The sequence below is a fragment of the Numenius arquata genome, chromosome 18 (genome assembly GCF_964106895.1).
Source record: "Numenius arquata chromosome 18, bNumArq3.hap1.1, whole genome shotgun sequence".
Lineage (NCBI taxonomy): Eukaryota > Metazoa > Chordata > Aves > Charadriiformes > Scolopacidae > Numenius > Numenius arquata.
The window spans coordinates 4,566,487-4,580,161 of record NC_133593.1 but is presented as its reverse complement, the minus strand read 5'-3'; the positions used below and the strand labels follow the sequence as shown (position 1 = coordinate 4,580,161).

General features: G+C 44.8%; 1 protein-coding gene across 1 annotated transcript in view; it reads right to left on the bottom strand.

The window, feature by feature from the left end:
• COL26A1 (collagen type XXVI alpha 1 chain) overlaps positions 1–1,885 on the bottom strand; it is a 170,756-nt gene extending 168,871 nt beyond the window's left edge. Inside the window, 1 exon segment of the mRNA XM_074160721.1 lies at positions 1,734–1,885. Coding sequence (XP_074016822.1) covers positions 1,734–1,885 — 152 coding nt within the window.
• Positions 1,886–13,675: the final 11,790 nt, after the last annotated feature.

Here is a 13,675-nt window from a genome sequence, read left to right as displayed (position 1 = left end):
AACTCCACCACTCAAGGGGAAATTAAAACATACAAAGATTGCTTCAACGTGTAATATTTGACTAAACACTTGAATTTTTATTTCAAAACATCCACCAGTGATTTTTCCTACCCTTCAATTTTTTATTTCCCCCCTCTGCTTTAAACTAGAATAGGAGATTCTCACATGGCAAAGTTCCATTTGACAAAAAAAACCCAAACAAGCAAACAAAAAAAACCCAAAAAATAATCTACCAGCTTTCCCGACATCATTGTTTAAATCAGCTTTAGATGGTTTTATACAACACTTTATAGATTTGGAGAGGGACACGTTCCCCTGACAAAGCATCAGCTATCCAAACAACTGAGGCATGGGAAAATCATGCAATAGTGTGAATTGGGGAAGGTCTTTGGTGAGCGGAGACACAGTCTGCACTCATGTAAGCGTGGTAGCTCTGAACAAAGATCTGCAGGCTAATAGATATGTAAGACAAATGACATGTGGTTCTCATTGCAGCTCATGCTTTGGGAAGGGGGTACCTTGGAACAGATCCAGCTGGGGTAGGTTTATCCCATTACTCTCCTATAATTTTCTGCCATTTCAAACTCTTTGACAGTTACTGTAGTTTAACATCACACCCCCTACAGACTGAGGCCTGTTTGACAGGCCAGCAAACAAAACCACCCCCACTTGGATATGAAATATGCACCATATGTGAGAACCGTGCAAGGCACAAGGCTAGCGCCCACTCTTGTACTTCTGTGACATGCCGATGTAAGTCTGCTGTGTCGATGCCTTATCTCAATTCCTAGCCTAAATAAGCAGTGCTAACCTAAGCCCTCCTCCACCACAGCATAACGCATGCATACTAGGTATTAGCAAGGGGAGGAGGAAAAGAGGTAGAGACAGGATGGACGAGCCCTGAATATTAAATTCCCAAGTCCCCATTTAGGGGAATTTCAGGAAAAAAAAAAAAAAAGTGAAATTCAAGAACAACTGGAATCAGGTTAAGCCACTCTCTTGCTTTATACAGTGCGGCTCATTCATCTGAACAGCTGTTTCACCTCTAGAGAAATACCCAGAGAAAACAGAAGGGAGGGGGAGAAACCTAAATTGTTTGCTCTACTGAAGCAGCAAGATACAGTAAATCAAAACTGATTTACATTAAGTTTATAAGAAATTGGTTGGGGGGATGTGGGGAGAGGAGAAGACTGGGAGGTTTGGTTTTAAACAGCTATTTAAAAGCTGCAGCTCTTGAATAGACATCTGTAATTAAGGTCTTTCCTTTGTTAAGCTGAACAAGGTTTTCCTAGCAGCCGACGGCTCTAACAGTTCCCTCTGCCGGCATCACCCGCGTCCCGGTCCAGGAGGTTTACGGCTCTGGCTGCGCAGGGACACGCTGCCCCGCGGAGCAGGTAAAGCTGCCGGTAAAGCTGCCTTCCCCTCCCCGACGGGCTGGGGAGACAAGAAAGGGCAGAGTTTGCGGGTTTCATTTGCCAAAGCTCAGCTCTTTCATTCCCTAGTTGCTCCCTGCCGCCGAGAGGGACGCTGCTGCGGGCAGGTAGGGAGCCTCCCCCACCCCATTTCGGATGGGGGCACCCCAGCCCGGCTCCCCGAGGGGCAGCAGCCCGGCAAGCCCCTCGCAGCCTCCGCGGGAATCGCTGCCCGCGGTTTTGCCGTGCCCCTCGCTCCCCTCGGGAGCCACCGGCGGGGCCCGGCCTCCTGGCCGGGGAGGCGGACCCGGTCTTACTCACCGGCGACTGGCGAAGCCGCTGCCCGGCGAGCCCGAGCTCTGCTCTGGGTAGTTGTGCTGCAGGGTTGATGCTGGGAATTGATAGAGGAAGCCAGTCCCTAGCGCACATCCATGCAGGCAGCAGTACCAGGACAAGAAAAGAGCGAACTGCATTTTTGCAAGAACAGGGTTTTCCTCCCGCCTCCCCTTTTTGCCTCTTACACGGCACGGCAGGCGCGGGGCCCCACCGTGCCTCCCCCGGCCGGGGTCACGGCGGGATCCCACGGCGCGGAGATGCCCCTGGGACCGGGGACCACGGGGCAGGGGTGCCCGGGACACAGGGACCGCCGCTCCGGCTCCCGAAGGGGAAGCCTCGTCCCTCGGCAAGCCGAGCCCCGGCGGCGGCGGCTGCTGCCCGCGCAGGGGGTCCGGGGCCAGCGCGGCTCTTTGCGCCCAGGGCGCACACTCAGCCCCGGATGCCTTTTCAAATTTGGCGAGGTTGGCCCGACTCCGTCAAAGGGGGCGTGGGGTTTCAGCGTTAACCCTTGCCAGGCCTCGCAGCAGACCCCGCTGCGAGGGGGCTCCCCCGTCGCTGCGGGCGGCCGGGCAACCAAGGGCCCTGGGCCGGGCCGGGGGAGGCGAGCCACGGCCCCGCATGGGCACGAAACCCACCGGGGCGGCACGCTGTCACCCAGGCAGAGCCGGCAGCATCGCCATGGGAAGTCCCGGCTCAGCAGCAGCCTGCGGTCCAGCTACCCCCATCAGCAGGCGGTTCTGAGCACAGGCATGGAGCACACCCGGTGTGCCCGAGTCCCAGTCCCAAACGTGAAACATCACCAGGCCCTGCATCCACCTCATCAACCAAGAGCCAGTTCCAGGGGAACCAACCGCACCCCAAACACCCAAAAAGCTGGTGCCCGCTGCCACGTTTGCGCTCTAGAAGTTACACAGATAAAGTAGGAGAAAAATAGTTGTTAAAGATGCTTCATTCGCAAGGTAACCAGTGAAAAAAGTAATCCCTGCTTCAGGATGTGCATCCTGCTCATTTTGGCATCACACATAAGCACCCAGGATGGCCCTGAGCTTGGAGAATTGCACAGTGAACCCCAGGCAAAGACAGGAGGAATGTTTTTGCAGTCATGGAAGGATGCGGGTGCTCTGCAAAGGCAGTAGCCCGAGAAGGAAGCCAGCAGCAAGACTCCCATTCTCTGCAGCAGCTGAATTTGAGTTTAAAGCCCTTGTATATCCCCCATTTGGTGACAGTGTCACAGACCCCATTTGCTGGCCTTTCAGTGTCCACTTCCCAGCTCTGGAGGAACCCGGGCTGCTGCAGATCACTGACCCAGCAAGCAACTCAACCAACCACCACAAGGCGGGATTCCATTTTTAAGAGGATAAGATGACACAATTGTGTTTCTAAGCTTTTACCCTCAGATCCTGCAAGCTCACAGTACCCCCTCTGCACTGTTTTTGCGGCCAAAGACAGCCCCAATTTACCACCAAAAGCAAATCTTGCTGGGGAATCCTTGGGGCCTGGGGCTTCCCTGTGGGGCTCTGCAAGGGCAGAGAACTCTTCCCCTAAGGGGCAACATGATGCCTGCAAGATTCTGCAGCTGGAAAATAATTCCTACAAGATACTGGGAAAATGGCCGGGTTCATCCTCCACCCGCTGGTGAGCGCCTACCCCTTCCCCCACGGTGCCCACCTCCAGAGCCTGCACACAGAGATAAATAGCCCCTGGCTGGAGCCTGTAACCAGACAAGTTTAGACTGCAAATGAGGCACCAGGTTTTTAAACAGCCACTGTCATTAATCACTGGAGCAAATTACACAAGTAGGCAGGGGTACGCTGCTCTGCACCGCAGCTCAGCACAGCCTCCCTAGGGTTGCCCCACAGCTGCCCTTGGGGTGTCCCAGACCCATGGCTAGAGCAGGCAATGGATCAACACTCTCTGGGCTCAAAGGGAGCTCAAAAAGTCTGGACCAACAGCACTGAGCTGCCAAGCCCGCTCAGAAACAGCTGGTATTTATTTACAAAAATCCCTCAGTGCCTGGAACTGGGACATAACATGGCCCTCTGTCCCCAGCCTTGGCTCAGGTCAGCACGAGCACCCTTCTCTTCAGTGTCCTCTTCACCCTCAGGCAAGGGAAATTTCTTCCCTTCCCATCTCCCACCCCCGAAATATACACCCAGCCTCTAGCAACTTACCCCAGGGTGTTCAGCCACTCAGCCATTTTGCTCAGAGTCAATCTTCAGGAAACCTCTGCTCAGGCTGACAAGGTAACAAAAAAAGAGGCTTACTCTCTGATCTCCCCTCTCAGTAGGGCTACAAACTGCCTCAAATTCACCCTCCTCCTGGGAAAGCAGTCCAAAGCTGCAGCACACCTAAAACACTAGGCAGGTCTGTGAAACTCCCCTGCCCTTTAATCTGAGTGATCATCCTCAGCTGTGTGGGCACAGCCAAATTGGGTTCAGCTGGACCCCCGCCCCTGGCAGTTTGTGGCAGCTCCAGGCTGTGTGCTGAGGGCTTGGTTCAGCCTCTTGTCCCAAACACACTACATTCCCCCTCCTGACAAGCTGGGGTAGATCGTTTATCAGTATTTAATGGCACTAAACAGCACCATTTGCTTTCTGACCCATTCTCCTGACTTGGGTTAGCCTCTTCAGAAGCTCTTTGCAGCCCTCAAGTCTTAACTGTCCAAGAACATTTTAATTTCGGTTGCATGCAAAATTTGCTGCTTCAGCCTTCACTGACTTTGCAAGACCCTAGGAGATATTAAACATAGGTGATTAGACAAGACAAGATTCTGGCAAATTATTAGAGACATCTGTAGGAAGCTAATATTCTTCCTATTTCATGAACTGAGAGACTAGAGACCAGAGGTCAAATGACTGCTCAAGACTGCAAAGAGCTAAAGACAAAGCCAGAAATAGAGCTCAGATCTCCAGGCTCCCATTACTTCTGCCCTGTCCCTGATGCACACTTGCTTCTACTATGTATGGCTGATTTAAAATGAAAATGAAGAATTAACTTCCAAGTTGTGTTTGGAAAGAGAGAAGAAAGGGTGATATTGTCTACTGTAAGGGGAGAATTAAAGATGACATTTTATTTTAGTCCATTGGATATGCATAATATAATCAAACACAATAGCAGTAATAAATGAATATTTTTTCTCCCCACGGTGCTTACGAGTGCAACATATTCTAATAATTTCTCAAAACTATGTTGATAAATTGGAAACACGGTGATGGAGGTAACAAAGAGGGCCAACAAAAACATAATTCTTTCAATTTATCAGAGGGACTAGCTCTGAGAAGAGAACCCTTGAAATCTGAACAGTCCTATTCTTATGAACCAGACATACTCTATTTCAAACTATAAAGCTACACTTTTTATGCCTCTGCATAAGAATGTTAATTAAAGATTTGCCCAGGCAATCAGGACTAAATAAATCATTTGGATGTATTTCACCAACTCAGTTCAAGGTGGTAAAGGCAGCGTGCAGACTGGGAAGCCACAATACACGGAAGCACAGGGGGATTCCATCCTTTGGATTTTGTGAGTGCACTTTTCATATGGGTACTAGGAGACCAAAGGAAAAGCAGCTTTGTTCGAGTGGATATAACCTTGTGGAGCTTTAGAATTATGAAGTGTCCTTTTTAAGTTAGAAAGAAGTCATTGATAAGAGCATCTAAAACCAAAAATACTTTGGATAAATCCCTTCTAGCTTCCTAAAATGCCTAGATTATTTCATTGTGATATAACAAAGCAGTCAAGGAGCCTTGGAAAATTAGAAGAGATGGACATGAGCTTAGTAACAGTAAGAGTTCAAGATCTCTATTATAAACTAAACTACAATATTACTAAGGTTATAGTAACACATCTATTACTGGGGAGTCAAACCAAACCTGAGCCAAACTGGAAATATTAGGGGGCTGTGGTGGTTTTTCTTTTAAGCTAGGATGTAGCTACTGTGTGAAAATTTCCTGAATTTGACTTGGAATAAATCAATCACAGCTAAACTCAAAAGGGAATAGAGCTGAAAAAAATCACACTTACACAAGCAGCTTAGCACAGAGTAAACACGAGAGACAGTGATATTGCATGAAGCAGCAGAAATCATCCAGAAGTCATGACTTTGGCAAAATTCAATGGCCTTAGATGAGACCTTTGTCTGAGTGAAGCACTTGTGTGGGTACTATAAAGTAAAATACTGGATAAAATAACTCAGATTGAAACATAATTCAGCAGGTGGAGAATGTGATGAATCAAGATCAGCAAGACAATGACTACGTCTGGTGGAATTCCACATACTCTGAACATTATTGTGTCCTGGGAAGGATAATTTATGTCACCTTTGATGTCAGGCAAAAATTCTCCCACCTGGACATGCACTGAAGCACAGATCTGCACAAGCACAGAGAGTTTGTGGACACACCTTGATCCATCAGACTCACCAAAAATGCAATGAAGCAGGGATTCACACAGGTGTGATAAAGCCAAGGCACAAATAGCACCAGGTCTATTGCACTCAAACCTCTGGAGTAGAAACATTCACAAGTAGCCGAAGGACTGCAAGTTATCTAGTAGTTCTTTCTTCTCCCTGCTAGAAGGCAGGATCTATATACATAAATTATTGTTGGCACAAATTTTTCTGCCTTCTTCTGAAAGACCTCAAGACACAAACTCCCCCTGCTCTTCTGAAAACACATTCCAATGCTTTGCACTCTGCACTGGTAGCTTTTCTTAACATCCAACCTCCGTCTGGTTTGTTGCAATTCCAGCTCTTAATGTCTTACTTTCTCTATTATGGTTGTAGAAAACTATTTCTCCTCTCTTTGAACAAGCTTTTAATTCCTCAAAGCACTTTTTAAAATGTTTTAACACTTCTCCTTGCCTTCTAGAAGAAAAACAATCCCAACTTCATCAGGCTTTCCCTGTAGGTCCTATGTTGCATACTTCTGATCCTTTTTGGTATTCTCCTCTGGACTTCCCAGCCGGTCTGCATTTATCTAATACTATGGTACCCATAACCTATACTTCTGTGCAATACCTCTGCCCTGCTGAGGATTTGCCTTTTTGACATCTGTACATCATTGTTAATCCATGCTTAGCTTGGGATTCTCTACCTTTTCTGCACAACTGCTAGCCCTCATCCTGCATTTGCTAGTTAAAATTATTCCTGCCAAAGCATAGTGCCCTGCAGTTGTCCTTAATGAGTTTCATCTTATTTTATTCAGATCATATCACCAATTTGTCAAGATCACTTGAAATTTTAATCCTGCCTTCCAGTGTTCTTGCATTCAGTTCCAGCTTTGCCTCATCTACAGATTTAATAAGCACGCTCCTTCTTCCACCACCGAGGTCACTAAAGAAAACATTGGGAGGTCTGTCTCCATGTCTGTATCCTCAAACTATGTTCCTGTTCATTAACTGTTCATTAAACATTATTCAGTCACCGAAGACTGCCTGCTTGCTTGATGCTGTACAGGATGTAAACACTGAATTTATAAACTCTCCAAACCACAGATGGTCTTAAACTTCTACAACAAAACAAAGTGCTTTATAACATGCAGTGGAAGGAGCTATCAGATATGAGGCTGCAATTTTCAAAGGAGTCGCTGACTATAGGATATCCAGCTCCAGTGGTATCCAAACGCTTAGCTGAATAGTCCAGTCATGGACTCTCTCCGAATCTCAGAGAAGCAAGGACTTCCATGACCAAAGAATGTCTCAGTTTTGGGCTCTTGCTCTGAAATCCTCCTGCTTCTCTCAATTTCCCCATGGACACAGGTTGCTTGACTTGAGCAATCCAATATTAATGGTAGTCTCAGTTCCCTTTCTGTATTGTGCAAGTCACATAAAAGGAAGTGGGTTCACCCTGTTCTTGACAAAATACACAAATAAAGGCACACAAAACAGATAAGAAAGGATTTATGGAAATAAGTACCCTCTTCCCAGCTCCTGCACACCCCAGAGGTTGCGCCACCCACCCTTTGGAGCCAAGGAACAGAAGAACTGTGGGGGATGCAAGTAGGGAGACTGGAGTCCCCTTTCCTCCACACAGCAAACCCATATTTTTCCAGCTTTTATTGATTTTTTTCAAATCTCCTAAGAACTTTCCCTGTGGGCCATGACAATGAGGCCTAACCACAATAGTCTGCTTTTCTTAGCTGGCTTTCACAGGCCCCCTAAGAAGTTGGCTATGGTCCTTCAGAAGTTTTTGGGCTGCACGCTGAAAATCCCTGCACTGTAGCCATTGTACAGGGACCAACACCTCCGCAGCATGATTCTGCCCAGCTAAGATCTGAAATTGCCTCCAGTATTTTCACCTTAGTTGTCTGCAGTTAAGGTGGATTAATAGCAGCCATATGCTTTCTCCTTCTTCTCTCCTCTACCTTGTTCCACAAGCTCCTTAACCTGCCAGCCACCTGTCTTCACACAGCAAGCTTCTTGCCAATCAGTGCTTTCCTGCAGCATTTTTGCCTGTGTTGGACCTTATCACACAGGCTGCAGGACCCTCTGTCTCCTCCTTGCTGCAGGTGTTTCCCAGAGCCTGCTCCAGCATGGCTTTCACCATGTGTTACTGGTGAACACTCAGCCACAATCCAACTGCCATACCCGTATTTTCCTTACAGTTCTATCTTCACCTTATTCTGCTCTAAAGCACTGTGCATCTAGATTCAGTGAACCCCACTGATAACTGACATTACATATTTCTTGAAGCATTCTCATGAGCCTCTCCCTTCTCTGTCATCATTCTTCTCCCAAGATCCTATTTTTCAAGTTGAGTCTCCTTGTTTTCATAGACTTTGTCTGTTTCAATGTGATTAATCCCCTTCATTATTTTAAAATCATTGACTGAATCGCAGCAAGAGCTCTTTTTAAACAAGATAATACCCAAACTCTTCAGTCTTGCTTTATAACTCAGAGCTGAAAGGCACAGTATTATTCTCATTTTCCCTGCTTTATCCCCTTAATCATATCCTTCTTAGGTAGAGTGAGCAGTACTGAAAAGAGCACTCTGAACAAGAACTCACCAGTGTTTCATGTAATAACAGTAACACCTTTTTGGTATATACTCTGTTCTTACCGTAATGCAACCCAACATCCTGTCCAGTTGTTGGGGTCTTTTTTCTACAGCTGTGCGTTAGCTGAGAGCTCTGGGGATTATTTAAAGAGAATATTCTCCAGATTTATCAATTTACCTTTATGAATATTTTGCTCTATTCATTCTAAGGGGAGCAATCATGTAAGTAAACCCCAACACTGTTCAGTGGCACTGTCTTGCTCTTTAGTTGGCTCTCTGCCTAATCTCCTTTCTTGAATCTTACGGATTCCTCCATGGAAGCAATAAAAAGGCAACTAAGGTGCTAAATACGAAAGAATCAATGTAGGCATTAAAGGCTAAAGTCACTCACTGCAAAGCAATTGGATCCAAGTATTTCTTGGCTATGCACATGTCCACTAATGCTAGCTTAGGTGTTCACAGTATACTCTATTGTCACCAATGGATACCACATCTAATGGGTTTGGTATCCAAAATCCACCCCTTTTCCAGGGCCTCTGGGTGGTTTTGTCAAACAAGCTTAGTTTGAGCACCTTCTTGAACTGGTTGCATGCAGATTTCCTTCCCCACCTCAATTCCATTTCTACGTGACCTAAACTGGAAGTACTAAATTGTACTTTGCAAATATCCAGCTCCTCGCATAGGACACAGATCTCTCTCTCCCACAAGAAATGCTCTTCTTCTCTCTCTGTTTTCTTTTCTGCCTAAGGGAGATCAATCTCTCTACAGATGCAAAACCAATCCCCAAACAATCCTCTGGGATTACACTGGCTCACAACCTCTCATGCCACTGGGTCTCAGGAAGGAAGGATACATGGGCTGTCAGTCTACACCCAGAAAGAATCTGGTTGAACTCCCTGACCTACTGGAGCCATCAGGCAATCTCTCAGTGCCTCCCTTTGTAACACAGGGTTTAGTGCTTTGTTATGTATCATGGCTATTGTAAGGATAATAGAAATGGAATAAAAATGATATGGTATAAATAGTAAAGATAATGAAAGAAGAGAAGAAAAAAATAAGAGCAAGATGAGACATAACCTAAAGAGAGAGATAAATTGTTCTTTTTTTTTGGCAGAAAGGAAATGATAAGTCTACAAGATACTATGAAATGTTTAAACTGATTGTTGCCCAAAAATAGAAATAAAAGCTTTTGACCAGACTGAGGAGATTTTTGCTATGTGATGGAATGGTAGGACAGGGCTATCAGCCTTGCTATGTGCCTGGAAAGAAGTGGCTCACAGCAAAACCTTTTTTGGCTCAATTCACATCTTGAGTATTTAACTCTAAGATTGTTGTGAAAAAAACGGTGCAGTGCCCCAACTGTAGGGTGATGCGCTCTTTTGCATTGAAAACAGGTGTTGAGCTGGCTGGCTTTCTAGCGGAGCACAGTAGATTTGTCCCAGATTTTCTGTACATGATCTCTAGGTAATACTTGCCTTTTTTTTAGATGTTTCAAGAAAATTAGATAATTATTTTCTGTGTTCTGAGCCTTCCCTGAACTGACTGACAATAGATTTACAGAGCTGAGCTGGAGGTCGGGCAGAGAAGGAGTCTGGCCAGCTGAGAGAGGAGGTGAGTGGACTTTGGAAAAAGCAGTGCTGCGATTCTGGAGTGTCTCTGAGAACAACCACAGCTTGTAACATATGCCCTGGCATGCTGCAGTGATGGCTAGTGACCTACTGAGGTGCGGTCTCTGGCTGGGGAAGAGGAGAGCAAACAGTCTTGATAACCCAGCCATTCATTTCCTTAGTTTTGAAGCCGTGTTAGGTAAAGAACTACATTAACCGAAACTCTCCACTGTGTTTATTCATTTTAAATGGCTTTGAGATACAGTTTCTTTGAAAGGTCCTGTATAATCAATCTCCATTGTTCTGCATATATTTGCAGAAGATAACAGCTTCATTAAAATATGGTGTGCTATTAACAGCAGTAAATATATAGCCTTAAACCTTAAAATGTAATGCAATTAAATAAGAAATATGAACCTAAGGAGGTTAAGTGCAATCAACCACTGACATTTACATTTGATTTGAATTAAAAAACACACACAGAGGGAAATAAAGGGCCTCCGTACATACTTGGATAACAGGAAATCCCCTGGATGTAAAAATAGTGAATTTAAGAATGGAGAATATAAAGGTCTAGTTCAAATTAAAGATTTTATGACTGAGGACTCCATTAAATCTTTGAACACTTACAGTAAAGAGTTTGGAATGCTTCCAGTCCAATTCTTTATGTTCTCACAAGTGACAGATTATTCTTCTGAACTTCTATGGCAAAAAGAAAGAAAGAGTGATTGTATTAATCCATCTAAATCTGGAGCTTGCTAATTAAGATGAAAACTATAACAATCTGTGCTTAGGTGAAGCATAGTATTTTTATAACCCAGCTCAAGACAGCATCACTAGCCAAGCCAAAAGTAGATTTAAGTTTTCAAATTATTGAAGAAAATAAAATAATGAACCACTTAATACTACATGATCAACAATCTGTACTTAATATGAACTCTTTTACAGTATTCAGTCTACTTTGCTTTTTATATTTCCAAGACATTCCTCATGGTGTTTAAAATACATAGTACAACAACGCTGCTTCTGACTCTACCCCTGTCTGCAGAAATGCAAGGGTCTTCTATAGCAGCAAGTTGGCAGTGGCTGCATTCAGTCAAAGTGGCAGTCTCACACATCCATATATTTGTAGCTGTAAGATATTAAGGAGGGCCTTCCAAATGAGGAGTTTCCAAGTGAGTCAAGCATTGGAAACCAATGTACTACTTTTCCCAAGTTTCAAAGGGAATCGAGGCAAAATTATCAGGGCTGCAGATTTTTAAGTTGAGGGCATAGTGTTAAGCATTCATCACGGTATCCAGGTACCTAAGCAAAGGAGCAAGGATTTGAGGTCTTGTTCCAGACTCCTCAAAACATACTAATTACTGGTATAAATCTGTTGTCTCTAATGGCATACTGCCAAAAGGTAATTGAGCGTTAAAGGAAAATGAATGTGAGACATCTGAAAAGACAGATGATTTGGCCCAGGATGTTAGCAGAAACATCGTGCCTGGAAGGACCATGGGGTTAAGGAACTCCCGTGTTTGGCCATAAACTCCAAAGTAACGCATAAGTCACATCAGAGGATGAAAATGAGAGAAAACAAAATATTCTTGTTAGTAGGATCTCCTCTCCCATAGGACCACATGGCAGTCCCTCTAAAGACAATACACGCTTTTTTGCTTGCTTTCTATGAAGTCATTGAGAATCTGGCCTTGAGTGAATAAATAGATCAGACAATGTTAATAAATGCAGGCTCTTTCCAGACCAACAGGGGCGGCAGACACCACAGCTGTCAGTAAGAAACAAAACTTACTTTGAAATTTTATAATCAAAACAAAAAATATACGGGTCTAATAGAGAAGGTTCCATGACCACTTGTGAATCACAAAAAACAGTTATCCTTTGATTGTCTTGTTTCAGTACCTTTTAGTCTACCACCTATGAAACCATTTTTACCAAACATAAAGAAAGGTTTTTTTTCCCAGCCCAACAAGACTGCCATGTTCTCCATGCTCTCTTCTAAGAGTAAAGGGTGCCCAACACATCCCAGCACAACATTTCTCCTTTCTCACCATCAGGCTGTATTTCTCTTTGACTGCTCTTATTGAGAACACCAAATTTAAGAGGTCTGACTAATGGTATGACTATATAAATGCTTTAATTCGGTGTACACCTCTACAGTAGCCGAAAGAAATGGTCCCATACTTGTCCTGCCTGGCAACGTCCCCACTGGTCCTCATTACCTTCTTTCTGTTAGCACCAGGTTTTTGTGCAGTTATGCAGTGAACAGGCTCAGGGAGCTCCAAACTGGTAACTGGAAGGAAGCTAGATGGAGAGCTGGGGACGTGGATGGAGGCAATACTGCTTCTTGAGTGGGTGGTGATACAAGTTTATGTCATATGTAACAGACCATGCATCCACTGCATAAATTAAGAGTCCAAGTTCTGTCACCAGGCAGTGAAGACAGTCTCCTCAATAGACGCTTCCAACGGGTAATTCAGAATACCTAAACCAGAAGCCTAAAATTAGGCAGCATGAATATGATGAGAGTATAATGTCTCAGTACTATAATTCCCACAAAGAGTTGAGGCTCTATTTACAAATGCAAATGATCTGAGCTTTAGCAGAAATACTTTTGCTTAATGTTTTTTTCCATGGAAAAATTGAAGCTTTCCCCTGTGAGGGGGAAAGAAGACCCTCTGAAGGGCTCTCCTGCTAACACAATAAACATCTGTGGGTTCTTTCCTCTCAAAAGCTATTTTTCTAGGGGGTCCGTCTCTGATGAATTAGCAGTCCCAGTAGATCATGGCAAACAATCCTGCATACCACATCTTAAGAAATGGTACTTCTTGGAACAGATCGGTTTGGTCTGCCTTAACGCAGGCAAGTTAACACCACATTATCAAATGCACTGAGGTCACCAACCTCCCTCAGATGATCTGCTTGATCCTTTTTAGACAAAAAAAAAAAAAAAAAAAAAGAAGAAGGAAAAAAAGAAAAAGAAAAAAGCTTGGATTCCTTACAGAAATGTGAGTGCTCCAAGCTGGAAGCAGTAGGCTCGGCCACTCACAGCCCACCCACCTACAGATCAAGATGGACTGGAACAACCTCCTCCATGAGCCAGAAAAGTAAAGGGGGTTGGGAGGTGGGAGGAAGAGTTTCATATTTCATCTACCACTTTTAATAGAAAACAGAACATGGTGGGGGGTTGAAAGGAAAATGGCAAATCCCTGGAGATCCTAACTGTTGGCCTTGCAAGTCAAAACTGTCAATCACACCATGCCCCCTCCAACTCGTACTTATTGAAGGGAAGGGAAGAAAGCAGGCAATGGACTGGCATGTTT